General features: G+C 50.2%; 11 protein-coding genes across 11 annotated transcripts; 3 read left to right on the top strand and 8 right to left on the bottom strand.

Annotated features, from left to right (window-relative positions):
- Positions 1-207: 207 nt before the first annotated feature.
- Positions 208-936, top strand: N7509_011543 (glutathione S-transferase family protein; the record flags this gene model as incomplete). The annotated part of the gene is made up of 2 exons (XM_056636180.1): positions 208-268; positions 326-936. The coding sequence occupies 2 exons, from the start codon at positions 208-210 to the stop codon at positions 934-936; spliced, it is 672 nt and encodes a 223-aa protein (XP_056482210.1).
- A 227-nt stretch (positions 937-1,163) lies between these two features.
- On the top strand, positions 1,164-1,763 carry N7509_011542 (F-box domain protein; the record flags this gene model as incomplete). The annotated part of the gene is made up of 1 exon (XM_056636179.1): positions 1,164-1,763. The coding sequence occupies one exon, from the start codon at positions 1,164-1,166 to the stop codon at positions 1,761-1,763; it is 600 nt and encodes a 199-aa protein (XP_056482209.1).
- Positions 1,764-1,955: 192 nt separating this feature from the next.
- Positions 1,956-3,468, bottom strand: N7509_011541 (putative pyridine nucleotide-disulfide oxidoreductase AMID-like; the record flags this gene model as incomplete). The annotated part of the gene is made up of 4 exons (XM_056636178.1): positions 1,956-1,999; positions 2,055-2,362; positions 2,426-3,203; positions 3,264-3,468. 4 exons carry the CDS (start codon positions 3,466-3,468, stop codon positions 1,956-1,958), a joined length of 1,335 nt encoding a protein of 444 aa, XP_056482208.1.
- A 1,382-nt stretch (positions 3,469-4,850) lies between these two features.
- On the bottom strand, positions 4,851-6,888 carry sidI (putative long-chain-fatty-acid-CoA ligase; the record flags this gene model as incomplete). Its single annotated transcript, XM_056636177.1, has 6 exons — positions 4,851-5,038; positions 5,068-5,178; positions 5,248-5,577; positions 5,638-6,017; positions 6,081-6,378; positions 6,474-6,888. The coding sequence occupies 6 exons, from the start codon at positions 6,886-6,888 to the stop codon at positions 4,851-4,853; spliced, it is 1,722 nt and encodes a 573-aa protein (XP_056482207.1).
- Positions 6,889-8,508: 1,620 nt separating this feature from the next.
- On the bottom strand, positions 8,509-10,215 carry N7509_011539 (uncharacterized protein; the record flags this gene model as incomplete). Its single annotated transcript, XM_056636176.1, has 4 exons — positions 8,509-8,702; positions 8,767-9,222; positions 9,273-9,687; positions 9,751-10,215. 4 exons carry the CDS (start codon positions 10,213-10,215, stop codon positions 8,509-8,511), a joined length of 1,530 nt encoding a protein of 509 aa, XP_056482206.1.
- Positions 10,216-10,742: 527 nt separating this feature from the next.
- N7509_011538 (uncharacterized protein) lies at positions 10,743-12,556 on the top strand (the record flags this gene model as incomplete). The annotated part of the gene is made up of 4 exons (XM_056636175.1): positions 10,743-11,317; positions 11,406-11,774; positions 11,889-12,328; positions 12,384-12,556. 4 exons carry the CDS (start codon positions 10,743-10,745, stop codon positions 12,554-12,556), a joined length of 1,557 nt encoding a protein of 518 aa, XP_056482205.1.
- Positions 12,557-12,978: 422 nt separating this feature from the next.
- On the bottom strand, positions 12,979-13,589 carry N7509_011537 (conidial hydrophobin Hyp1/RodA; the record flags this gene model as incomplete). Its single annotated transcript, XM_056636174.1, has 3 exons — positions 12,979-13,035; positions 13,099-13,196; positions 13,262-13,589. 3 exons carry the CDS (start codon positions 13,587-13,589, stop codon positions 12,979-12,981), a joined length of 483 nt encoding a protein of 160 aa, XP_056482204.1.
- A 1,279-nt stretch (positions 13,590-14,868) lies between these two features.
- N7509_011536 (ferric reductase family protein) lies at positions 14,869-17,578 on the bottom strand (the record flags this gene model as incomplete). Its single annotated transcript, XM_056636173.1, has 7 exons — positions 14,869-15,961; positions 16,018-16,139; positions 16,195-16,247; positions 16,326-16,555; positions 16,612-16,950; positions 17,031-17,071; positions 17,147-17,578. The coding sequence occupies 7 exons, from the start codon at positions 17,576-17,578 to the stop codon at positions 14,869-14,871; spliced, it is 2,310 nt and encodes a 769-aa protein (XP_056482203.1).
- A 922-nt stretch (positions 17,579-18,500) lies between these two features.
- Positions 18,501-21,434, bottom strand: N7509_011535 (uncharacterized protein; the record flags this gene model as incomplete). The annotated part of the gene is made up of 10 exons (XM_056636172.1): positions 18,501-18,566; positions 18,697-19,272; positions 19,337-19,519; positions 19,594-19,926; positions 19,999-20,096; positions 20,173-20,331; positions 20,385-20,587; positions 20,762-20,907; positions 20,975-21,270; positions 21,356-21,434. 10 exons carry the CDS (start codon positions 21,432-21,434, stop codon positions 18,501-18,503), a joined length of 2,139 nt encoding a protein of 712 aa, XP_056482202.1.
- An 867-nt stretch (positions 21,435-22,301) lies between these two features.
- Positions 22,302-24,210, bottom strand: N7509_011534 (putative transcription regulator (RTG2); the record flags this gene model as incomplete). The annotated part of the gene is given in 3 exon segments (XM_056636171.1): positions 22,302-22,807; positions 22,824-24,016; positions 24,101-24,210. The coding sequence occupies 3 exon segments, from the start codon at positions 24,208-24,210 to the stop codon at positions 22,302-22,304; spliced, it is 1,809 nt and encodes a 602-aa protein (XP_056482201.1).
- Positions 24,211-24,616: 406 nt separating this feature from the next.
- On the bottom strand, positions 24,617-26,839 carry N7509_011533 (uncharacterized protein; the record flags this gene model as incomplete). The annotated part of the gene is made up of 1 exon (XM_056636170.1): positions 24,617-26,839. One exon carries the CDS (start codon positions 26,837-26,839, stop codon positions 24,617-24,619), a length of 2,223 nt encoding a protein of 740 aa, XP_056482200.1.
- Positions 26,840-27,347: the final 508 nt, after the last annotated feature.

The raw sequence follows: 27,347 nt of genomic DNA, 5'->3' as shown, positions 1-27,347 counted from the left end.
TAGAAATCGGCTTCCACTGGTTTCCACATTATGTATGATCCTTAGCTGTTGTATGCCTGTTCGGGTGGTACAGTGAGACATGGAGAATTACTAAGATTGACTAATTTACAGCTGGGGGCCTTTGTTTACTCATAGCACTACTACTTAGTCTTAGTTCACTCATTTCCCCGCAGACTTCCCCTCCACATCACCTCATCCTCACACAATATGGCGTTCGGTACCATCTACTCCTACTCGCCCAGCCCTAGGGTCATGAAGGTACATTCTAGTATTCTAGCATATCAGAGCATCAATAGTATGGACAGCTAACCCCCACCCCTTCCAGACCCAGGCGGCCGCCAACATCAATGGCCTGGAGCTCTCGGTCCCCAGTTTACCATGGGTGTCACCAACAAGACCCCGGAGTTTATCTCCAAGTTCCCTCTGGGGAAAGTTCCCGCGTTTGAAGCCGCCGATGGTACCGTCATCTTCGAGTCGGACGCCATCGCTCAATTCGTGGCTGAGAGTGGCCCCGCTGCCGACCAACTGATGGGCGCCACCCCGGCTGCCCGCGCCTCCATCCGCCAGTGGATTTCCTTCGCACAGGGCGAGATCCTCGATCCCGTCCAGCAACTCGCTCTATGGCGCATCAAGCTCGTCCCTTACGACGCCGCCACCGAGACCAAGGCTCTCGAGCGCCTGGAGCGTTCCCTGGCCTGCCTGGAAACCCACCTGCAGGGCCGTAACTGGTTGGTCAATGGAGACAAGATCAGCATGGCTGATATCACTGTCGCGTCGGCTCTGGTTTGGGGATTCGCTATGGCGATCGACGCTGAGATGCGTCCGAAATATCCTACTGTCGTTGGTTGGTATGAGCGTACTCTGCAGGAGGAGGGTGTCAAGCAGGCCTTTGGGGAGAAGAACTTTATTGAGAAGCGTCAGCCGTATGAGGGATAAGAAAGGTATTAAACAAAATTGAATGAATGACTATAGTTATATTATACCATCTACTATATCATGCTATACCTATACCATACTATATAATTACTGCCGTCCGGGTCACGGTCACGGTCACGGTACCCGTGCTGTGTCCAAGGTTCCGCTCATCACCTTCTCACCACCTCACCTTCTCAACACCTCATCACTTCTCACCATACTATCTCACTTTCACTCTCGCTCACTCTATGCTCCTCCGTCTCCCATTAGAGCTACAGATCGCCATCGCTGACATACTGCCCGTCCCGGATCTCTTACACCTACGTCTAACCTGTGCTTACTTATACGACTCCCTTTCTCCTCCCACCCACCGCCAACTCTTGGACGCCGAGGCCACCGACTGGGCTCGTCACCACAATGTCTTCACCTGTCGCTATTGTCTACGCCTGCGCCCCGCGGTACAATTCGCCGATCGGATGCTGCAACATCGTCGTTCTCGCGCCGCTCGGGACTGCCACAAGCGCTTCTGTATTGACTGTGGTCTGATGCCTCGCGAGGGTGGACGTACCGCTCGCTATGGGCCCGGCGCCCAACTCACTATCAATGACCAATTCTTTGTCCTTTGTCTCTCTTGTCATCAATTCCTACCAGGAGCCCGAGACCGCCATGGTCGGAATACCTTGGAGTGTATCTCATGTTGGCAGAACCGCTGGCTACAGGCGGGTGCAACAATCGGGTCTTTGACCAAGGTCGATCCCACTCCTATTCAACCTCCAACCAAAGACTCTTCTTCTACCAGTGAATATCTCTCCATACAGAAACACCCAGAAAAAAAGGAAGAAGATTGAACTTGAAAAATACTCAATTAAATTGCACTAACACCAGTCGAAAGCGGCAATTCGCCTTTCTTGAAACCCCCCCCCAAAAACACCAGGTCTCGACGAGTCATACATGGAAATATGTGGATAACCTTGGATATGCACACCTCGCTCGCCGATTCGGATCAAAGCCACAAACTTCAAATCAACAGAGAGATCATTCTATGCCTTGCAGGCCTCACCAAGCTGCATGTAATTCCAGCAATCTGATCTCGGGTTAGCTCTCAGTACAATCGGCAAGAGAGTGGGGAATGTGCTTACTGGAATTACCCATATCCTCTCCGAAGAGGCTGGTCATCAGCTCCTCGCCGTGTTTGGTTCCCTCGTCGGGGGTCCAGCTGACGGCTTTCTTTCCTACGGCCAATCCGATGACATTGGGGAACGGGTTCAGGTTTTTCACGTCCGGCTTGCTGCCGGCAGATTGTGCCATGAGATGCTCATACAGGTTATGACCTGCATAGTGACCCATGTGCATTGCCCCTCCACATCGTTTGATACCGGGCCACGCCGCAAGGTCTCCCACACAGTAGTGGCTCTCTGCGTTGGGGATGGACCCGGAGAGTTGAAGACTGTTTATCCATGTTAATAGCGGAGATCAGCGAGACGCCTGGAGGTGGAGGCTGGGGACTTACGATGGATGAATCTTCACATAGCCATCCTCGTTCAATGCATCCGATGGAAGATATGTGGAAGTGGGAATGCTTCGCGAGATGGCGCTGAGTACGAGGCCAGTCATCAGCTCTCGACCATCGGCCAGCGCTAGACGCCACACCCGGCGACCGTTCTCTGTATCTACAGCAGTAGTATCAACAACACGCTGGCCCAGAATCGTCTCCACACCCACTTCACGCAGGCATGACTCAACGCGCTCGGCGAAATCATCTGGCAAAGGTTCCGAGGATAGTAAACGGTTTCGCGAGTGAATGAGAGTAATTTTCTGATCTGGGTAGAGAATCTTCAACTCTGCGGCCATTTCCACGCCAACGGCACCTAATATAATACGACAGAAGATGAGCTTCGCAGAACCACAGGGAAGACTCGGATTGAGGAAATTGAATGAATACTCACCGCCACCAACAACCACTACACCCTCGCAAGAATTTTGAATCTCTTCGGCGTGGCTTTTCGCTTCTGCGATAAAATCGGCTCGCACTTGGGACTGCGGGACCGTGGGGAAAGTCCGTCGCAAACCAGAGCCAACAACAAGATAATCATAGGACTCATTGCGTTTCGCTTTCGTGTCTGTTTCGTCAATGTGGGCCGTCTTCGCTGCAAAGTCCACTGAGCTAACGCTTCCGCGAATGAAGTTGATGCCCGAGGATTTGAGGCCGGGAATGTCCTGAAACCGGGTCCATGAGTCGGACGCAAATTTCTCGCAAGCTAGGGACTTGGGCGATCCGATGAGATGATCTACAGACGGTGAGCGGAGTGAAAGTCTCAAGAGGGTCCCGAACTATCATAATATCATACAGTAGCCATCTCGTTCGTCGATCACCGTAATGTCTACAGGGATGCGATGGGCCGGGGGCGCGATCTCTCGGTCATAACTGAAGCGAGGTATGCGACCCCGCGAAAGATCGACCAGGGTCAATGCAGTGCTCAGCCCCGCGTAGGAGCCACCGATGATGAGCACCCGATAGGATCGAGCACCAGGAACACCGTCATTGGAAGGCATAGTGTAGAATCGGGATGCAATGCGTGAGTAATAAAGATGTCGACAGGGGAAGGGAGGGGAGTAGAGGAGAGGGGAACGAAGAAAAGAGAGAACCCTGGACATAATCAAAGACGCAATATTATTTGAGCTAGGGGATTACCCAGCTTGAAGGATCCCTGGGCATATTGCAGTGGCATTGGCATTGGCACTGCCACTGAATTCTCGGCAGGCTACCGATCCGAATCTCATCTTATCAGATGAGACATCCCAACCTTAGGTTGAGGGTCGTGCGCCTTAGGGCGTGGTTCCGGCTGTTATCAGATCCGATCCGAAAGAGGGAAAGCAAAGGCGGATGAAACAGGAAAGCAAAAGAAAAAGAAAATACTATTCGTACCAAAGCTTTGGAGCCCGCCATTTCTTGGCCGGTGGGGAGCTTCGGTTCTGGCCAGTCAGCTTTTCATAGTCAGCCTCCCTTCGTATACATCCACGCTCCATGCTCCACGGTGATTCTTGGCAGCTGGGTTGAAGGCTTGAACTTCCATTTTGCTCCGATGTCTCCGACGGGTCTGTTACCTTTGGGTGTTCAGTGGAGGGACCGTGTGAGAACGTCATGAAGAACCCTGAGCCTGAGCCTGAGCCTGACCCCATGAAGAAGAATGCTTCAAGTTCCGAGTCCGAGCAATTGACAAGAAACACAAGGAAATGATAGGATGCTTGTTAATCCTCCTATGTCATGGCTCTGTGTACATGTACATATGCCAGTGACCCTGCAGACCACGACTAAACCAACAAGGCAGAAGAATCCGCTTTTCCCGCGGGTTAAACCGACCTGACGAGGTTGCAGTGGAGAATTTCTCGTGTATATTCATGTATTCATGGTATTCTGATGTATTGCCGTGAATCCGTGGTTGTGGCTTGTATTGGTTATTCCAGTAATTACCAACCCACCGGAACCAATCAAAATGGCTCGTTTGATCAGACAAGGTGATCATCTAATCTGATTAAGGGAACGCGTCATTATCACTCGCCAACGCCAAGTCGCTAAAAAAAAGCCCCCTTTTCGTCAAGATTCGTCGTTACTAGCGTTGAAAGAGGGAGGGGAAGCAGAACAGGAATATGAACAGAAGGATGCAAGGAAAATGCAAAGAAAGAAAGAGAAAGAAATTAATTGCTGAAAATCTTGTCTTGGCAAGTGGAAAACGCTGCGCCTCGCATAATCTGATAAAATGTAGCCTGGTGGGGCACTCTAGAAAAAATTCTTTTGGTTCTATCCCGAGAAAGCATGAAAATGAACACGCCTAGCTAAGAAAAAAAGATGAAGCAGGGGGAATAAAAAGGGTATTAACCGGCGATGCAGGCGGGAGACGGAGACGGAGACGGAGACGGCATTGGGCATCATGACATTAGGCCCGCTGGGTGAGGGCGACAGTTGCCATATCGCGAAGCTCGACCTTGCGAACTTTTCCACTGCCAGTTATGGGGACAGTGTTGGGCACTCCCTCTTCGCCAAACACAAACACATGCTGCGGCGCCTTGTGTCGACCAAGAGTCTCTCGGGTCCAGGCACGCAGATCGTCATCGGCCGGTCGGGCTTGACCGGGGTGACCAGGATAAAGGCACCCACCACTTCTCCGTATTTCTGGTCGGTGATGCCGATGACAGAAGCCAGTTCGATGTTGGGATGGGCGGCAAGTCGCTCTTCAATCTCGAGAGGGTAGATGTTTTCGCCGCCTATGATGGAGTGAGTTAGCCTGGGTTCGACTTGCGATCTAGATGCTGTGTGTGACATATGAAGCTTACCGCGGATGATGATATCCTTGAATCGGCCAGTGATTGTGCAGTAGCCGTGCTCGTTGAAAGAGGCTTCGTCACCAGTCTTCAACCAAGTGACGCCCTCGGCATCGGTGACAAGGGTCTCGGCCGTCTTCTTTGGATTATTCCAGTAGCCCTTGGTGAGCTGATACCCTGCCATACAGAGTTCACCTCGCTGGCCAACGGGAACAATGTTTCCCTGGGCATCAACAATCTTGGCCCGGGCGTGGGGCAAAACCTTTCCGACCGTGGTGAGTCGGGTGTGAATACTGTCGGTGGTGAAGGCATTGAAGCAGGTCGGGGATGCCTCGGTGAGACCTTTTCGTTTTTATTAGCGACATAAGAACAGGGCGAAGGCGAGGACGACTGAAAATTTACCATAACTGCTAGTGTACTCGGTCATGTTCAATTCTTCCAGCAAGCGCTTCATTAGGGGACGCGGGACCGGAGCCCCGGCAATAATTCCTGTACGCAGATTCGAGGTATCAAAGTTAGCGGGCTTGGGAATACTTAGGATGGCTTCGAACATGGTTGGAACACCATGCAGGGCTGTGCACTTCTCGTCGGAGATGGCATGCAGGACAGCCTTGGGGTCGAAGGTTTCACTGGGAAAGATGATCTTGGATCCGTGAGTGACGACGGCCAACATGCCGAGAACTAGACCGAAGCAGTGGAAGAGCGGTGGGGGGCAGCAAAGGATATCGAAAGAGGACAGATTCATGCGATCACCAATGAAGCGGGAGTTGTTGACCAAGTTGCTGCGCGGGGAAGGTTAGCGCGCGATGATCCCGATGATCTTCGCCAGCAGAGTTTAAACATACTGATGGGTCAACATGGCGGCCTTGGGGTTTCCAGTCGAACCACTCGTGAATTGCAGATTGCAGACATCGTCGGGGCGAAGTGCGGCCTCGCGATCTTGAAGAAGATGAGCAGGCTGTGAAACGCCGCGTTGAATGACATCGACGTAGGTGGGGAAGTCTTTGTAGTCTCCGCGCAGGATGACAATCTCGTCGAGGAAGTCCGAGGTTCCATTTTGCTTCGGGGTCGGGCCGAGTTCAATCAGGACTTCTTCGAGGTTGTGGCGGCCGATTTGGGGGGTCATGAAGAGAAGACGGCAACCTGAATGGACCAGTGGAGTTCTTTGATCAGCGGGAGGTCTGGAAGGATCTGCAGGATTGCTGCGTAGGGCAGAAATCATAAACCATAAATCATACCAGAGTGATTCAGAGCATAGGACAGCTCGGAGGGAGTGTAGGTGTTGTTGAGAACCACCAGAATGGCGCCCACGCGAGCTGCGGCGAAGAAGACGGAGATGTACTGCTCGCAATTGCCAGCCATCACACCCACACGATCGCCCTTTTGAATTCCCATGGCTAGCATGCCGCGGGCAAGGCGATCGGCCTCATCCTTTAGCTGAGCATAGGTCCAGCGAGCTCCAGTCCAGGGAAAGACCAGACATTCATAGTCAGCATAGTGTAGGGCCTGAATGGTCAACAATTCACCGAGGGTGATGTCGAGTAGCTTGGGATGAGTCGGACCGGCAACGATCGACAGGTGCAGCGGCGCAGCAGCGGGATGAAGGTGAGCGAGAGTCTGGTTCAGACGTTGGACAGAGGGAGGGATTGCCATGGCCAAGGAGGGTCAATGCAGGGTTGAATGCAAAACTTGAAGTCAAAATTGGAGGGGAAGCGCGGCTTTTAGCAGGAAGAGGGGAATAATGCGAATTGCAATGCAGAAGAGTGGGGAGTGCCAATGGTGGAAAGGTGGAAGGGTGGATGGAATGGTGGAGATGTCCTCGTCTCAGATCGATCCACCGGGGGATGAGTGTGTACACAGTGAACATGCGAGTACGAGTACATAGAGTAACTAGTGAGGGGTGAGTTTTTGAATAAATAAGTATACAGATACTGTATCTATACTGACTAGTCTATTTACTACTAGTTAGAGTATCATATAATGATAAGTGTGTGGTCTACTGGTCTACTATTAGATTGGTATGGTGATGTATTTATACGTATTGTATTTTGTGTATTGTGTATTGCATACACGTTATGTATCATAAGGTAATATATCCTGTATTATTCTGTATCCGTCGGTAATATATTTGATATTCGCGGGTTCTTCGCTTACGTCGGGTCCACTCGGAGAATGAGGTTGGAATAGGCAAGTGGGAGAGGTCATCTCCGAGAATGGGGTGAATTCATGGATATTCCTCTGTAATATCCAACTAATCGGATCCCTTCAACCCGAAATGAATAAATGAATGGCCATCGAGTTGGCCGAAAACTCGTGGGGCTCCACCCAAGATCAGATAATTCTGCAGTCCACAAATACGAAGTTCAATGTTTCAGTTTCTTCACTGGTGTATGATCCAGTATTCGTATTCTAGAATCTACCGAGTACAGGCCGAGGCTCGACTGTGCACTAAGAATAAGACCAGGATGACGTGCCAGTCTCACTTCTTCTCACTCATTCTACATAATCAATCCCGGTATCGGCCCTCCCATCATCTGCTCAGCTGGTTGGCCTGCCCGGTGTTCACCATGCACGACTAGTACTATATACTTGATTCTACTTAGAAATGGAATACCCTACGAGTAGTACCATGTGCCATATTGTATGTATTTCCCGATCATCACCATCACTCTCAGCCTGCGCACTCCACTCACTAGACCTTGCAGGGCCGATCGCCGGTGGACCCGCTTGACAGCACCTTGGGCCCGCAAGATTGGTAGTTCCGGTTCTAGAAGTCCTTCGCTATACCTTGTACATTGTTGGAACCTTCTGATAGGGTTCAGATACTCGCAGATAGTACTATCGGCCCATATAAGAGTAGAAGGAGCGTTGGTAGAGCATGAACGTGATATCATTTCGGCATTGCAGAATTATTTCGGCAATGGCATTTGAGTTTCCTTTTTCTTACAAGATAATCTCACAAGGCGATCGGAAATATACTACTCGTCCAAAAGCATTTGGCTAGGTACTAGTATGAGGGCGACAGAAATAAATCACTTTAGGTGGGGCAAATACTAATCTGTATACTTTGACATCCTCAGACCCTAGTTGTATCCGATCACGATTTGCTTGTAAATTTTGAATCGGGAACTAATCCTCGCAATTGTTCTATCTGGCCCACTGCGTCGATAATTGACTTCGCCGAGAATATGTTGCTCCTGGAGTAGATCACACTTGACGATCACACTTGACGAATGGGTCACCTTGGGATGCCGGTAGCTCTAGAAGCTCCATTCATGGGTTCCATGGTCCAACGGCCCTGCTTCCAGTCAGCAGCTCAGGCTCGTTGTCGCCCTGGACAAGAAGAATATCCTCATGTCTGACACCGAACTTGTCAACTAGATAGATACCGGGCTCGGAAGTGAAAGCCATTCCGGTCTTGAGAAGAGTCTTGTGGTTTCCCTTGTTGAGATAGGGGCTTTCATGGGCTGTTTAAAATGAGCGGAGAAATCAGCAAAGAAAAATAAAGACACGCAATGGGAAGAAGCTTACCCTTGATTCCGATCCCGTGGCCGAGGCGATGAGTAAAAGTTCCCTCATACCCGGCTCCGTCAATCACGTTGCGCGCAGCGATATCCACACTCGCGGCAGTGTAATTCTCTCGGAACTGGTGAATTGATTGCGTCTGTGCTTCAAAGACAATATCCCAGACCTTGAGTTTCTCCGCGATGTGCGGGGCCAGGGTCTTCTCGTTCTCCGACGGCTTCTCAAAAAATGGGGGGAAGAAAGTGCGACAAATATCGGAGGAGTAACCATACAGATGGGCCCCAACATCAATTAATACAAACGTCTCGGCTTCAAGAACCTTTGTTCCATTGGTACCCCCATGGGGATTCGATGCATTCTCATCGAATAGTACAATATCGAAGAATGGTTCCATTCCAGCTGCCCGCAGAGCATCATCTAGGGCTGCAGCAATTTGATTCTCAGTCAGACCAGGGTATAGACCTGTCAAGTATAGCAGTCAGCATTTAGTCTCCAATCGTTTTAGTGGGAACAACGACATTTTCTCATCTGGCGTACCGCTTCAACAGTTCCTGTGTTAACGGCGCGGAGAATCTCAACCTCGCTTGCGCTCTTGATCTGGCGAACCTCTTCAACGTGGCCTCCCAACCCCACAACATCGAATCCGACTGATGCCAGTCCTCGTTGGATGAAGTCTCGCATTTCTTCATCGACCATCAACCGAGGGGTGCGAGTCAGATCGGAGAACACATCGGATTCCTGGAGAATGGTATAGGGATCCCAGTGCTCTTCCCATGGCACAATTTGAATGGCTTCGGTAAATGGCATTCCAAGGAGTCGCGCTCGCTCAGCCTCAAATGATGGGCAGAGAAAAGTCGTGTTAGCCTTGACACTGCCTGTTTGGTCATAAAATGGGCGCACAACCATCAGGAATGGGCGTTCTTCGGGCTATCTCATATTTTAGCACAACGTATTTAAAAGGAGAGGTTAACTAATCGATGGCCTACGCACCTCCCATACTTCCCACTCAGGTTGGCTCACGTTGCCATAATACTTGAAAGTGTAGCCCGGTTCGACTACAAATGCATCGACATCTTCAGCCACCAAGGCCTCAGCCAGCCGCTGACGGCGTTCCTCGAAATCATCAACGGTAATGGGCGATGCATTTTCCAGAAAGGGCAGACCGGTATTCAGAAGATTGTCAATTGCACACTGCTGGAAACTTTTCAAACGGTCGGAATCTTCATGGCCTCGGCAAGGTGCGAAATTGCCTCCGGTCTCAGGAAGAAGATGTAGATGCGACCGTGGGGTTTTGTGTTGAGAGGAATAGTGATAGAATCCAGATGCTGCAAGACCAGCCCCCACAAGCGCCCACGCTGCATTGCGGAGAGAAAAGCGATTGCGTCTAGAGTTGCCAGGGATCGAGATCGCCCGAGCCTCCACGTCGGGTGCGTTCCAATCCGAATGTTTCGACATAACGCGTTATCAATTGAATCGAATTTCCGTTGAAGTTCAAGCCGCGCAGGGATCAGATCAGATCAGATCAGACGGGGAATTTTGCATCACCTTTCGCCCTCGCATTTCCATTTGCCGGCGATATGGCATTTGGGGCTCGGCTATCGCCTCGTTTTGACCTTCCTCCCGCAGCGACGGCGTTTCGTGCGAGTCCCACCCGGCAATTGCAAGGTTTCTTAGCGTAAAAGCTAGGTTTACTCAGCGGGTTTCAACGATGTTGATTGATCGGAATCATGTTGGTTTAGTAACGGTCGCCAACCGGCGTGTTAGCTTCTTCCGACCACCCTTGATTAACCCCCGCATACCAAAGCATGCCAGCTGATTGGCGCGTGGTGGGCTCTAAAGAAAGCATGGCAATCTCTAGCAAATCGGTTCTATACCCAAAAGGATGCAGGTCCATGCGGTGCAAGCCTGTAGCGCATCGATATAAAGTGTGAGGTGCGGCCAATGTGAAAGGGAAGGGGGATACGCGATTCAAACTATAAGGAATGGTTGCGTATCCTACGCAGCAGCCCAGCATGAACGAGTTCACGATAGTCGAAAATGAGGAGAGTGCCATTTCGAAGCCGACCGCACCATCTGATGAGAAGAAACAGGAGAAAGTAGTCTCGAGTCATGAAATTCCCACTGCGACACCCAATGCAACCGCCCCTGCGACTGCCCAAGCCAACCCCAATGCACCCGAAGATGGCCCTGATCGGGGTTATTCGCGCATCTCGATGGTGATGATGGTCGTCTTCAGCGGTCTAGCCATCGGATCGGACGGATTTAACGCCTCAATCATTGGTAACATCGAATTGTTGATGGGAGTCATTTATCCCAATTCACTGACCACCGAGGTCGCGGCGCGGCTATCGAATGCCTTCATGGTCGGCATGATCATCGGAATGCTGTCATTTGGATACATCTCCGATAAGCTCGGTCGTAAGACAGGCGCCGTCCTAACAACGACGATTTTGGTGCTTGGAATCGCTCTCAGTGCCGGTGCCAGTGGTCTCACGGAAGATGGTATGTTCTGGATGCTAATCATTGCACGTGGAATCGCCGGTGTGGGCGCAGGCGGGTAAGACATAAACTGAAGCCTGAGACCCTAAGAACTTCTCTCTTCAGGTTTCCCTTGAAGCTCCTGTGCTAACTAGTGTGTTTGGCAGAGAATATCCCGTCGCAGGTGCCGGTGCCGCCGAAGCGACGGACGAGGCGCCGGGCATTCGCAAACGACGTGGCTTTATCTTTGCGATGATTGGTGATCTTTCGGCTTCACTAGGATTTGCATTCGGGGCGCTTGTTCCATTGGTTCTGCTGCTTTGTTTCCACCAGCAAGTCCGCCACTATGAGGCCGTCTGGCGTGTCTCCTTGGCCATGGGTGCCATTGCACCGCTATCGATTTTCTGGTTTCGCTATCGCATGGTGATGAGCACAGCATATCGTAAGAGCTCAATGAAAAAGCAACGGATCCCATACTGGTTAGCCGTGAAGATGTATTGGCGACCGCTGTTGGGTGTGTGTGGCTCGTGGTTCATGTAAGTTGGAGACGAGAAGCTCCACCAGCCGATCACAAGTGGATCTCGACCTAGGTCTCTTTCAGTGATGGCACAATTTTAGCAAAAAGGGCTAATGAAAGTTGTGTTATGCAGTTACAACTACATCTCCTACCCGTTTGGTCTCTTCTCGTCTACCATCGTCGGTCGCGTGAATCCATCCTCGTCGCTAGCGCTGACAATGGCATGGGGAACCTTGATCAACTGCTTCTACATCCCCGGAGCTTTTATTGGTGGCTTCCTGTCTGATAAGATTGGTCGCCGACGCACCATGGCGCTGGGATTCATGCTTCAGGCAATTCTCGGCTTCATACTAGGAGGAGCGCTAGGGCCGATTCAAACGAAGCTGCCCTTGTTTATCGTCCTCTATGGCATCTTCCTCACTCTTGGGGAGGTTGGCCCCGGCTCGACGATTGTTCTTACGGCCAGTGAAAGTTTTCCAACGGCCCTTCGTGGTCATGGAGTCGGTCTCGCTGCTGCTTGGAGCAAGGCAGGGGCAGCGATCGGCACGCAAGTTTTCAAGCCCATTCTGGCCAGTTGGGGGGGACGATAGTCTGCGAGGTACTCAGGCTGTCTTCCTAATCGGATCAGGATTTGCTGTGCTGGGGTCCCTTTTGGCTTGGTTTGTTCTCCAAGATAGCAACAAGATCCTGGATCATGGCGATCAAGAGTGGAAAGATTATCTCATTGCCAATGGATATACGAATATTGAGTGGGGTGTTGAAGAGCAGCACGAACTGCCAACTGGGAAGGTTGTGGATTGAAGTTTCAATATATCGGAGTAGCTTTAGTCGAATCGAGACTTTCTCTATCGAAAGCCCCTCGGTCTGTTAGATCTACAAAAGATGAGAACTTGCATGCAAACAACAAGATTGTTAATCAACTTCAAGGACAAAGTGGACAGAATTAGCAAGGGCCTTCTATTAAATAGAATAAATACATAATTGTAGTCCCAAGTAAGAGACAAACGAAAGGCAAACGAAGGACATGATCCGGCGGCCGACAAGTCCCCTCAGACCACTACTGCATCAAAACCGGATCAAAAGGGCCTTGCGTAAACGTTGCAGTGTACATGTATGTACGTAGATTCATTGTATACTCCTCGCGGGCGATTGGCCACCCTAACCGTTGCACATGGTGGCTCCCTCGTTGATCCCGACGATAACAAAGACACAAAGTGTCAAGCTTACAGCAGAGAGCCGAGGGCGACGCAGGGAAGAGCGACTCCGACGAGGTTGCCGTTCTAAAGATAATGTTAGCAGGCTGAATTATGGGGAGAAGTTGAGGGAGATATGGGGGGGCTTACAGCCTGGGCACCGTCGTTCTGGCAGCAGGCAATGTTCTGCTTGCACTTCTGCTCAACGAGCTGGTCGATACCGCCACCAACAATGTTCAGAACGGGAACTGGAGTCGAATGATTTAGTAAATTTTTGGAACAATCTTATCACGAGATTTATTGATAGACTTACCGTTGGCGCTGATGTCGTTACACTGGCCGAAGAGGCCAAGACCGTCACCACCGGGGCCACCACCCAGAGCAGTCTGGAGAACACCGGCCAGAGGGCCAGTGTTGGCAGTGGTGATGTCGTGGGTGTAGGTGGCCTTGTTGCAGCAGTTGACCTTGGCGTCGTTACCGCACTTGGCCTGAGCCTGCTGAATGGTGGTCTCCTTCTTGACGGGGAACTGAACGTTGCTGTTACCTCCACCGACGCCGTCACCAGAGCCCTCAGCACCGGGGGAGTGAGGCATGGCCAGAGCGGCGGCAGCGAAGACAAGAGCGGTGGCGAAGAACTTCATTTTGATTGTTTAGGGTGTTTTTGTCGCGAGGAGTGGATCAAAGAGAGAATGAAGGAGAAGAGTGAGAGTGGAAAGACGAGGATATTCAGAAGAGTGAATGAAGCTGATGATGGAAAGAAGATTGAGACCGGATTCTTCAATGACTTTATACCTTTTCATCTCTTGCCCGACCTCTTCATTTTCTCCTTTCTGGATGCAAAGTTTGAGTAGTCCATAGCATCTTGCATGCTCTACTTTGTTGAAAATCAATAGATTCGTCGACCCTGCTGGTGGCGATCGTGGATCATTGCTTCTTCTCAGCACACGAACTCTGTGTAGCGACTGCCATCGGGACTTTTTGCTCGCTTGGCACTGCAGTCTTGAGTGCCTTGGTGTGATACATGTTCAACCTGAGAGTTACCCTGCAGGAACATGTCCCAGTTGTCCCTGTCGATCGACGCCCAAATGCCGGTCGGAGAGCTCTCGAATGGATGAACCATCCTCCTACTCGTACTCCATAAACACGAGCGGTGTCAGAAGTTACACAAGTTGGCGGCTAGTGAATGTGGCTGCAGGTCTCTCCACTCGAAATTGAGATCTACCGAGCTGCAAATATTATTTGCTTTTTGCTATGCAGGTCGCGTTCATGGTGGTGTTCCCCCAGAGTGATCGGCGTTGATATATGATGTGTCAACTCAACAGATCTGGGGGCTGCTGCTGCTGCTGTTTCTGCTTTCGCCATTTCCCCAGAGTATTTCAACTTGCTAATTTCGTTTTTTGAGTTCGGTCCGGGCCTTAAAGATGGAGATCTCGATCACTTCATCCATAACGGACTGTAGAGCATGTTTCTCGACTTGAGAGCTTTTGAATGACAACCATTGTACTTCGATCGTACTTCGGCTTGTTCGCCCCCATCCAATTCGGAATCAATAACCCCATGCAGGGGTTTGCAGCTTCCCCTTTTCCGCCTGCGTCACGCAGGGTCAATTCCGGGCATCGGAAGCGCTGTTCCCCTTTCAAAGCAAGTTTTTGGTATTTTCTATCAAAGGCGATCTGTCGATCTTAGGAATTCAGGTCGAGTTACCAAAACAGCCCGGCGAATCATATGATCGAAAATACGGCACGCCGTGGTATTGCTTTTGTCAAAGGGCTCGTAGAATTCAAAGGCACGCTCTAATGTAGGTCTAAACAGGAAAGTCTGAACAAGAATCAACAGTTTCTTGATCCAATATGCTCATCACACGTTCACTAATCACAAACCCGCGGCACTAGGCACGTTGGGCTGTCTCACCGACCATCGCTACCATGCAAAGGACTCCTCTACGTACTTGATCGACTGGTAGCCTTGCCGCATCGCGAGATGGGTTGCGGCGCGAGCCTCGTCGGCCATTCCTGCCGGTCCACACACGAGAATTGCCAGCGTGGAGCCAGCTGCAGTGGCATCACAAGCCCGGCTCATGATCAAAGACGGGATATGAGGGCGACCGGTGCTGATCCCGCACCCTAAGCCCGCAAGCTCACTAGGAAGAGGCACTTCAGAGGCTCGAGTCGCATAGAAAGAGGCCTGGAAGTCTTCACGGCCCAAAGCAGGCCAAAGCTCCCGGGAGGCAACTTCTTGGAGAAATGCTGTTTGCCGGGCGGTCCAGACCAACTCCATATCTCGTATTTGAGTTTTCTCTTCCGAGATATCGCTTCCACCTACTGAGCGCCGGATGTGATCTTGGATATACGGGACCGCAGATGCGATCCCTGTCCCACCAACAATCAAGAGCACAGACTCATATCTCCACAGCGGGAAATTATGTCCGTATGGCCCTTCCAGGAGGATCGTGGTATCCACGGTCTGACCTTTTGAGCGAAGACACTCCCGGCGCAATTTCTGCGTCCATCCATCATAGGGTCGAATCCAAAAAATCAACTTTAGTCCCGAGTCATCTGATTTCTCCGCAGTTTCCCCTAATTCATCTTGATTTTCTTCCATGGTCGGATTTCCAGGCAACAGTGGGAGTTGAGAGACATCTAGTAACCCGTTTTGTTTACCGGAGGCTGTCGCAAGTGATCTGTCGAACCTGTGGTCATGAGACCATGCTCCAACGGTGAAAGGATGATTCTCCCAGCCCACGAGTTGCAATGGCTGATAAAGAAAATAATAGTCGCCGGGCTTAGGCTGCAACATCTTCGTCCCCGGCGTGACTTCAAGTCGGATCACATCGGCGTCTTGATCATAGGACATACGGCTTCGAGTCGTCTGGACTTTGTTTCGACCGGTAATACCGATATGCATGTTGCAATAGACAAGTCTGATTATCCTTAGATCCCAATCAAGAACCCATACCCCAACGGAGGGCCAGAGGTACTGCCAGTATTCATGTCCTTCAAATACGATTGAGTGGCTATTAAGGATCAGCAAGAATTTGAGGTAGTAAGTCAACCGTCTCTGGAAACTCACTAAAAGCACCCAACGAGTGTTATCACAGATAACAAGATGTGGGTGATCAGAAATATCTCGTAAGTGGCGAATCGAATACGGTCAAGAGAGGTGATCAGCAATAAAGTCATCACGACGAAAGCCTGACATTATCAGTATCTACCAGGTCAAAATGAATGAATCGAGACAATATCCTACCAAAACACCCCAGAGCACATAGACCTTGGACAGTCCTTTCCAAAGCTTATTTGCTACATCGCATGCACTGCTTAGCATTCACTCCAGATCACAACGACGAGCAGCATGCATCGGGACGGTCCGCCACTTACCTCGAATGTATATCACAACATAGATTATGGAGTGTGCCACCCCTTGCAGCGTCGCAACCCGGGCCACATGGCGATGGTAGATATTGAATGTTGCAAAGCTCCACCCAGTAGCCCACATGAGGATGTTATTGCGGCCTCCGAAAAGCCACAGTAAAGGGAAATTGACGAACGACATGACACCTGTTCGATCTGCGGAGTACCGAAGAATCTGGTCGGTCGGATTTGGCCAACTAGATTTGATTAGTGGCCGCTATAATTCCAAAGAATGATGGTGCACCACACGTACTAGATGTTTCCGGGAAAGGTTCGGTAGCCGACCACACTCAGCACAGTACTCAGGAGCCAAAAGCCGGCCACCGCAAGTGCCTCCGCTCGAGTTGTATAGGTAAACCCAAGCAATTGCCGTCTCCCGTTGGGTAAAGGAGCTGGAACGGTCAGGTGTGTTTGCACCCAGTGTGCTGAATTTCCCATCCATGGTATGGCATACTTGGTGCCTGTCGCGGGATAGGTATTAGACTCTACCTCGCGTTCCGGTCGGGCCTTGCGAGAGTAGATCATGCGACTGTAAAAGCGAGACGCCATGCCTAGGAACAAGATTCCAGCCCAATAGGCATAACCGATGTACCTATTCCATCGGACATCAGTATTGGCGCGTGGTTTGGAAATTGTTTTGGAGAACGTTGGATCCTAATGAACTTGACTTACCCGAATGCATGATGGGACCAAGATTCATATTGCCACGAATCCTATTCAGGGTAAGTGATCACCCGGTTAGCTTCCTGCATAGATAAATGATTAGTTCGAACGAATTGGGAGCGTACTATTGTGTTAAACATCACGTTGAAATATGAGGCGGAAATAAGAACCGGCATCTCCACCGGGTCACCGCGAGAGAGTTCAAGGTAATCAACTGTGCGCATATTTCGAATAGCATCTTCAGTCAAGTTCTCGGCGACGGCGTCTCGGGGTAGTAGTTCGACGTGGCCGAACTCTTCACAGAAGAGTGCCAGCTGTGCAAAACCTGCTGCACGCTCACTGTCGCGACAGTAGGTCTCTGAGGCTGCATAGATAGAGGCCACCTTGAGGGGGTTTTGACATCGGGTGTCCCACAAGCCACCTGCAGGGGTTCCGGCAAAGGTGATGTAGTTATATGTGGAATAAACGGCGGTTACGCATCGTTCCTCTTGTGGTAGGCCACTACCCCAGGCCGACTGGGTAGCCAGTGCGATGACCAGCCATCGAAGACGCAGCATGGATGCTTTCCGTGCGGATTGAGGGACCGGGAACTTGGAGAAGATGAGGAGAAAAGGCGGAGGGCCGATGATCGCACTCTCCGACCGGGCGAGACCCACCAGGGGGCGAGGGAAAAGTCTGTGGACACCTGGGCAGCCTGGTTCCAGCGGAACGCATGGGAGAGATGGAAAGGGATATCTCCGGAGTAGGAGGGTATTTACCACCAAGATATTTCGTGTAAGGACTCGGAGTCAAGAAAAGGTCAGCAGTTGAGATGGAAAGCAGCGAGTCGGAGTAAAGAACAGGTCAGGCCAGGCACATGATCTTATCAGATCAGATCATCTGGCACGTGATGCAACACGTGGAAGCCAGCAGTACGGAGTATATACTAGTAGTCACTGGCATCTGAAAAGTGTTCAAGGAACTGTGTATAGATATTGATGATTATTTCCAGCTTTATTATTCGATTTTGCATCTTCCATAGCTGTGCTGCTGTTAAAAGAGAGGGATACTCTGCCCAGGTGCGTTTAGTGCCGGTAGTACTAGTATGGTCTAAACTAAAGTGCAGTCACGGGATCTGGCAGAGTATATATATCTCTCTCCGAAATATGGATCACCTTGATTCTATACATATCCACCTTCCTTCATGTCAGAACAATATAAAAACTTGAAATGACCGTGACCGTGACAATGTTCAGGTGGTTATTCTACAAACAGCGTGGACTTTAACAGCGAGAGTGGAATTAATGACTACTTAGGTAGTAATAACATTGAAAAGTACTGGTAAATTCTACCACCAATGTAAGCATGAGGTCGCCCGAGCAAGACCCTTTTCTTTCCCCCCTTTCTTCTCCACTTTTTCCACCCCACGATTGCAGTGTGTCTCCACGCGGTTGCTTCAGCCCGAGGACGCGCATTGAAACATCAGAATAACAATACTAATTATAGTCCGATCTTTTCTCCCTTGGATAGCGTCAAATGCGGGCAACCCTTCCAGTCGCAAGTATTCTACCGTCGGCTTGAGTTAGCATAGTTCTACTCGTAGAGATGGAGAACATCCATGAACGCGTGACACGTAGTTAACGCGTATGAATAACGCGTCAAGTGTACTAGGCGTAGCGGTGGAGTGTTCACATACCTTGTACACATCGGTTCCCCACCATTTAAAGTGCTTGCTCGCCCCTGTGAAAAAGATAGTCAAGAAGATCAGCACACCAGCGACACTGACGGATGAGTCCAATGCCGAGCTCAGAACAAAGTTGTACTTGCTCCACCAGGCGTGAAGGCGCTTTCGAATGAACCAGCTAAATGTCAGGCCGACGATCGCCCAACTGCCGTAGTTCATTCCAGTCGCCGGAGGCAGGAAATTTAAACCACCGAGAAAGAGTGGAATATGCACCCGCTTCCACATCGAGTTGGGGTATCGGCGACTTAGAATGTACACGGGGATCGGGAGAATGGCGCCGATGAGGAAGAAATACAACAGAGAAGAGTAACCGATTTCACTCTGGAAATAGCGACGTGGCCCGATTGCGCCCCAGATCAGGGAAGTGTTGAAGTGCGTTTTGGAGAATGGGCAAGTGAATCCATTGGGGGCGGCACTGGTGCAGACGCCCTCGATGTGATGCAGAGCCCAGTTCAGAACACCCAAAGAGGACAGCGTGCCGATGACCATTCCAACACACTGCACAAGGAAGAGCTTACGCTGAGGGATCTGCAAGAAAGATCAGCCAGGCTTTCAAGAAAACACGCAATTAGCACCAAAGCCAAAGCCTTACATGGGAGTAATAGGCGAGCTTCATGTCCTGTGCGAACCATAGTCCCTTGATGGTCGTGATATAGCCAATATCAAAGAACCAGATATTTGCTAGGACACTGCCCTCAAAGACGAACCCAGCGACGATGCGACAGAAGATGTCAATGTTGATCTTGGTATTGGCCGTCCCGTAGACAAGGGCAAGCTAGAAAAGAAAAACATGTCAGTTTTCCCACCGGCGTATCTGAAAGGAAGGGAAACGTTTGAAGTCATACGAACCGGAGGGAAGAAAACTAGAGCAATCGCTAGAGCCAGCAAAACTCCATACCACCTAATCCCAACATCCCAGTATTCAACTGCGAAGATCGCCATAAAGAGGGCAACGAGGCAGCTAATCATATACCACCACATCGGAACTTCTGGTGCTCCTGTTTCATCGTCATTGACGGTTTTCGGCCGCCCGGGAAGTGATTCCATCACAACATTAGGAATTCGTCTCGCTGCATCCACCATGACATCACGATGGTTCAGGGCGACCCAGACTAGGAGGGCAGTGAGAGTGGCAAATGACAGACCGACCATGTTCATAGCATAGGTGATTGGCATGTAGACCTAGAGATAGATAATTAGGCAATGGGTACTTTGGCACCATGCGAGCAAGAGTGAGAGGAAATGTTAGCTTACCGGCGAATATGCGAGGTACTTGGCCACATCCAACGTATAATTCGAGGCAGCATTCACAATCTTGGATACCTTGTAGGTGGCTCCGGTATTATCGAAGACTATTTGATAGTGTGTCAATGTTTTTGATTGTTCAGGACTGAGGGCTGGGTGTTAAACATCGTGGAGGACACCTACCATTGGAGCTTTGGAACGGCAGGTAACCTGTGTTCCACACATTGGTGTAGTAACAAGCAACAGCCACGATCCAGATCCAAAACACGAGGGATCCGAAAACATTAAGAATTGCCCACAAGGGAACTAGCAGGGGAGATCCTACGTAGGATATTTGGCTCCCTAAATCTAGGTAAGCAGTGTACTGAAGATGAAAATGAAGAAGGCGTCCATACAGTCAAATGTGATAGGAATGAGTCCCATGCCGGAGCTCATCCCGAATACCTGATTCACGACGGTATTGTGTGGCTTGATCCAACAAGGGAAATTGAAATAGCTCAGTGCCGGAAAGATAAAGTCAGGAAACCAGTACCAGCAGAAAGAGCCGGCACAAACAATCGAAAAGAAGGCGTATCGGGATATTTTCCAGGTATTGAAGCTGTGATCAAGTCAGCTAAGAAGGGCTTTAAAGTTTGATTTGGGAACGAGCCTTGTTTCGCCGCGAGAAACATTATGCAAAGTGGTCGTGAGAGCTGTTACACCGAGAACACCAGGCCAAATGAGCTCCCTGGGAATGACGACAATGGATCGGAATAGACCAGCAAGACAGAACCCAATCAGCAAGGTCGATAAAGTTATGAGAATCTGGAAACCCCAGCCAGCATTGTAGCCATAAAACTTTTCCTGTTCCACCAAGACATCGGCACCGAGACGAACGTAGATACTCAGGTTCGACATGACATAGATCAAGGTGTGTTCCTAGGAAGAGGGATTCGTGAGAACTGGGTATTATTTCCCCAAAGTGTGGGCAACCTTGATCGCATACCTTGGTACTGAAATGTCCCGGGTTGAGACTGAAAGACCAAGCCCGCAAGGGCACATCCCAAGCGGGCACAGCCTTCTCCCACAGCTTTCCCAAAGGGTAGGCTAATAGAAGAACAGCATTTGCAGAAATGGTCAAAGAGGGCTGTCGTAGGGTGTAGAGGGTGTTGAGACCACTTGCAACGATGCAGAAGCCAATGGCAAGCACCCACATGCGAAGGGTCAAAATATTCTCAGTGTTATCATCCTGGGTGAGATCGATACCGGCGGCACGGAGGACATCGCCTTCGGCGTCAGTGTCTGTTGGAAGGGAGTCAGTAATTGATTAATTCCCAACATTTCTTTGTTTTCTCTTAAAAAGGAGGTGAAAACACAGCAAACTGACCATTAGTATTCGATTGAGAAGGAGACTCCTTGAGGTCTTTCTCTTTCTCATTAATGTCAATATCTTTCACCCCCGCCATAGTGCTGATACTGGGGTGATCGGGAGGGATTGAAGGAAAAGAAAGAAAGGATGAAGGTGGAAGGTAGAGGGTAGAAGGTAAAGGGAAGAAGGGGGGATGCATCAGATAAAATGAGGCGGGCATCAGATAAGATCATCCGATCCCGTGGCCAACCTTACTCTCACGCCTGCCTACCCTAGGGTGCTAGCCTACTACCATCAAGCGGTCACGGCGCTATAATCTGACTTCGGCCAAAATTAAAATTAACATTAAACTTAACATAGTAATTTTGCCAAGAGAGTCAGCCCTACAAGGCAGAAGTGGGGCGACTCAAGCTTCCGAACTGGGTCCTTCTTTTTGGTGTCTGCCTGGTTGTGGTGAAACCGGGAAATCTGGATGGAGCCCTACAAAACCCTGGAATGAGATGTTGAAGATCCCTGGAGAAAGACAGAGATGTAACCCAACAAAGTCTAATCATATGGTGAGATTGTAACAGTTCTGTCATTCAAATCGTTTATATCATCATGCTTTACTTCAATTTGGCTCTCAGGAGGTTGGAGACTTAAGGGGAATAGATCAGAGCAAAAGAAGGGTTCAGGAGGATTCTGCGCGTTTCCACCACGGTGGATATTGGACGCACGCTTTCTCCCGAACGACTTGCTCAACACTGTCCATATCGAGGCCTCTCTCTGTCAAGGCTGTCGTGAGATATGCGAGACCCCACATCGGTCGCTGGTACGCTCCTTGGCATGTCGTCTGTCCTTCTATCTTGAGACAGATAGCTGAGGGGAGATGGAATACAGCATGCGATGTACCATGTACGGGTATTCCGCAATCCGTATAGAGGTTCATTTCAGGGGCCAAGCCACGGAAAGCCCGACAGAATGCTTAGTACCCCTGAACTAAGTCTTGATTCTGGGCAAGCAGGTCCTCTTCTTCAACCGAAACCAGCACCTTGACACCCCATCCATCTCGACCTCCAATCCAATTCTTGCGCTTGCCAACCTTCTCGATCTTCTGGACATCGTGTTCAAGTTCTTCGCGGAGATGGGTGGGGTCGTACTCGACCTTTTGAATGGCAATCGTTAGTTTCAACCCATCTTTTTTGCCTTTTTTGCCTAGACCGGTCGCCCAGCGGGCGGATGGAATAATACGCGGCTTGAAGGTGTCAATGGTGCCAATCGGATAAAGCTGGGTGAGAACAAGCCCCAGCTTCCCAAGATAACGGGTCCACCAGACCTCCTCGGGTGTGAGGATGCCTTGGAGATGGGATTTGAAATCCACATCGCGTGGTGGGAGTTCTCCACCGTACCGCTCCTGGAGGACCAGTGCCAAAAGGGCACGATGCGCATGAGGGATTCCGTGCGTGAGATGCCAAGATCCCCGTGCTGGTACTGTAAAGAGCTGCACTGGAGGAAAGTTCCTTGGACATCGTGGCATGGAAATATAGGGAATTAACAAACGCCTGAACTAGATGAACTGTGATTGATGATGGAACTGATCGGCCCGCGGATGGCCGGGGCAGCGCGGCCAGGATCAGGGCAGCAATGGCCTGAGCCGACGCGGGCGCATAGCGAGCAGTAGCGACCTCCAACGGATCTTGTTGACGAACGACGGGGAGCATATTGCGGAATAAAACTCCTTCGCGAACACCACCTTGGCAGAAATGCGCCTCCTTGATTCCATACGGTAATGACTCGGCCAGGGTTTTCACGAGGAATGCGACCGATGGGACTTGCTTGCGACGTCGATCAGACACACGAAAGATCTCGTGTGCGGTCCGAGCCACCTCTTTCAAAGCCTCGGTATCCTCAAAATCTTTTTTCTGGGCAGAATATCCATTGATGATCGAGATCGGATATCTTTGACCCCGAGTTTGATGGAGGTATAAGAGGAGATAGCCCCAGCCGCGGAATCCACCACCCGACAGATAGAGAGGGAACCCACCATGGTCGCGGGCTTTTTGACGCAGGCTCTCGGGGATTTGCAGAGCTTCGAATGCGGTACGGAAGTTGTCGGCCATCTCTTGACGAAACTGTTCCTTGGCCTTTTTGGCCTCACTTTTGCTCTTACCGCGTTTTAAATCGGCCAGTTTCTGAGTCAAAGCAGCAGCTCCATAAGGAAAGCTCACTGATCCCTTGGGGCTGATCTGGACCTCACCAGCGTGGGAAATGATCCATGTCATTTGCATGCTTCCACCCCCGAGATCTAACGCGAGGCCCTCTACATCAGAGAAACTGCTTGCGATACCCCATGCTCCCACGATTCCTTCCTCCTCCTTCCGGAGTAACTCCACATCAACTCCTGTGGCATCGCGAATGGCGCTTGTGAATTGGGCGGAGTTGATGGCAGTTCGAGTCGCCTCAGTTGCGATTAGTCGGATGTTCGTGGCGGGCACCCCGATTTCCACGCAGATTATCTGGAAGCGAAGAATGGCGCTGACCACACGATCGATCACGGATGTAGGTATGGGGATGCGATTGCCCGTGTCCGGGTCGACTTGTGCCTCGTACAGCGAGATATTCACGCGGTGGAAATGAACAGTAGGGATGACTCGAGTGGTCGGTGCTGTGAGATCGGAGATGGAGCATCGGATGCCATTACTGTAGGTTCCAGGTTAGTTTTTCACAGAGGGAAACTGGGAGCAAAGCAGAGAAGGGATCTTTCCATGCAAGATTGAAATTTACCTGCCCAGATCAACGACAGCATGCAGGTGGATATTGGGGTCGGGCGAGGAGAGCGAGGTCTGCTGGGCCTCCAAGGAGCCAACACGGGGTGGCTGGTTTCCGCCGCCCATCTCGAGTGCACAAGTCAAGTTCGAATTCAAATTCTGTACAAAGAGTAATGGTATATATAATGAGGAGGGTCAAAAAAACCCCTTCAAGGCCGAGGGTGAGAAATGAGGTTGAGGTTGCACAGTTGACGCTTTTGTGTAACTTCCAAAGCTCCGCCGGGTTGGTGACATCACGGGACTACGATTGCGGCCTGAGGTGTCAATATAGTATAAAACGGGCATTACTAGTCTAGGATAATCTAGGATAGTCTAAGATAGAAATAGTATTGTTCTGAATGGAGTAGACAGATTCATTGATCACACATATATATGTTCTAATCAGCATGTATAACAAAGATCATCGGTTCATATTGCTTAGTTTGTACTTTAGCAAAATGATGCAATGGAACTGTCGTGAGTCCTTGGATAATTATTCAAAAACCTTTCCACTCAAAATATCTGTTCGTGATCCCAGATGGAATAGTGGAATATGCTCAACTGGAGCAGGGATGGTCACCATCTGACCACCAGCATAGGTTTCGTTTGTCCACCAATAAGTCCAGGGCCTTGTCTCATTCCCAGCAGTCCGAGGCAAATATACAGACCATTCAGTCATATTGGGGAGCGTGACGGGTGTGACAAGGAGTCGTGGTCCAAACATGTACTGCTGTGTGGTCACATTGTGGTTATGCCGCGTCCACTCGGCTACTCGAGCATCCGAAGTTTGAAAGTCCATGTAAAGTGGCCGAAGGATCATGCGGCCGGTGAGATGGAGTTGAGAGAAGAGAGCCTGAATATATTCAGCTAGCTGGTAGCGAAGATGAATGTATGACACGATGACGGGTGTGTTCGTTTCTCCGTAGGACCATGGCTCATTGTCGCACGTATAGCCACTCTGTACATCGCAAGCGCGAGACCCGTGGGTCCGCATAAAAGGTAGAAAAGTAGTCCATTGGAGCCATCGGACATAAAGCTCACGATACTCCGGACGGTCAATATTGGCACTCCATGAGACGGTGGGATCGGCCTGGAAACCACCGGCATCTAGAGTCCACCAGCCCCAGCCAGTGGCAGCGGCAGAGAGACCACTGGCAATCTGGGCACCGAGAGTTTCCCAGACTGCTGTTGTGTCACCAGACCAAATCATACTGCAGAATCTCTGGGATCCAATATAGCCGGAGCGACTGAGAGACAAATAGTCGCAAGGGCTTCCCATCTCCGTTGAGGATTCATTACGGAACCCTTCTTCGATAGCCTGTTGATGGGCCCAGGGATAGAGTTTCCCAATACTGCTTTGAGTTCCTGCAGCATACAAAGCATTTGGCATCGGGAAAGGGATTGATTCAATGTAATCGCTCTGTCCGTTATTTTGATATGCCTCACCAAGTGCCCCTCCATCAGCTTGATCAATCCAAAAGTTCTTGATCCCTTTGTCAAAGTAGTTCTGTTTCAGAGTTTTCCATAAAAACTGCCGAGTGCCTGGGTTTGTAGAGTCGTAATTGCGAATATATGATCCGTTCCATGAATCGGTTGTCCCTGGACCCGATCGAGTGGCAGAGAGAAATCCTTGAGCCATCATTTCGAGATAGTTGAGACTATCATCTGCCACGCTCGGCCAAAGAGATGCCATCATCTCTGCATTGGTCAGTTTCTTTACCTTCTGCGCCATTTCAGCAACCCGCGGCCACAGCCTTGGATCAAGGCCCCAGTCCCCTTGGTGAGCCCAGGACTGGTAGTCAATGACGATCAAGGAGACTGGTATGTGTCTTTTATGGAACTGCTCGGCTAGTTGCACCACTTCAGTCTGATTTTCATACCGCAATTTGGATTGTATATAGCCCAGTGACCAACTTGGTGGTTTGGGTGCACGACCAGTTAGGGCCGACAGGCGTTGTTGGAGTGTATCGTAATCACCCGATGCCGCGGCAACAATGAAATAGTCAACCGCAGTAGCAGAATCCGTGGTGAATTTATTCCGTAGCTGTCCGAACTCCATGCGACCCGTCGAGGCCATGTTCCACACAAAGCCGTAGCCCTTGTTACTCATAAACATCGGAGTGGGAATATGTGTGTTGAAGTTGACTAGGTCGATTACCATGCCCTTTTTATTGACAACGTGATCTTGTTGTGTGCCTGTTCCATAGATCTGCTCATCAGGAGTCGCGCTGAAAGAAAACTCAGCCGCAAATTCACCTCCCGGTCCGTTCCAAGAGTAATAGCGTGGATTGATTGATTTGAGCGGTGCATATTCGTTCGTGAGCAATGTTTCAGACCCATTGACCTCTACACGGTAGAAGGCCAAGCGATAGCCACCTGGATTACCTCCCCAGCCAGAAGTGCGTACGATCATGTTTCCATTGCGTAGCTCCTCGGACCGGTTGCCAAGGAACGCGGTATCGAAACTCATTCCATGTGCCTCACTTTCAGGTCCCTCAAGAGGAGGATCATAAACAAACCCGATTTCCTGGCCGGTTGGGGGGCGAAATGGCCACGCACGTATCCGAAAGCCGTCGTAACCGAACGGTTGAACAAGGACTGTCTCGAATCCATGTTGCATTCGAAAACCTTTCGAGGTCGGTTGATAGTAATTATGCTCGGCCACCACGACCGGGGTGCCCCCAAGCGCAGCAAGTGCCAGAAAGGATAAACGCATTGCTGTACCGTTTGCCCAGTAATTGCTTTATTATCCAAAATATCAAACTACGAAAGCGAGCTGTTTTCTAGGTGCGTCTGGGAAAATTCAGCCTAAATATGTCGGTTATAACACACCCCAACCCCCGCCGGAGACGTCACTAGACATTGATCGACATATTAAATACTATACTCGCGAGATTTAACAGCGGGGAAGTCGGAGACGCACAGGTCGAATGATGCATGCAGGGACATGAGGGCCAAACGATGCAGAAAGTGGAGTGATCGTCACTAAATTGTTCCGTAGTGTCTGAGCGTAGGATGATCCGACCCTAGTTGATCTTGATAGCGTGGGGGCTACTAACCGAGATTCGGACCATACTTCTAGGAAGAGATGGACGTGAGAAAAATTGGACGGGTGGTCATTGATCTTATAATGCAAAGATTACCTACGAGGCATGAACGACAGACATCTTTGTTGCACAAAGACTATGTGCTTATGATGGAGAGTAACAGTGCTTTTTATAACT

The sequence above is a fragment of the Penicillium cosmopolitanum genome (assembly GCF_028827165.1).
Source record: "Penicillium cosmopolitanum strain IBT 29677 chromosome Unknown utg000011l:1.0-3548175.0:1.0-3550911.0, whole genome shotgun sequence".
Lineage (NCBI taxonomy): Eukaryota > Fungi > Ascomycota > Eurotiomycetes > Eurotiales > Aspergillaceae > Penicillium > Penicillium cosmopolitanum.
The sequence above is the reverse complement of the archived record's forward strand: the minus strand, read 5'-3'. Positions and strand labels throughout refer to the sequence as shown.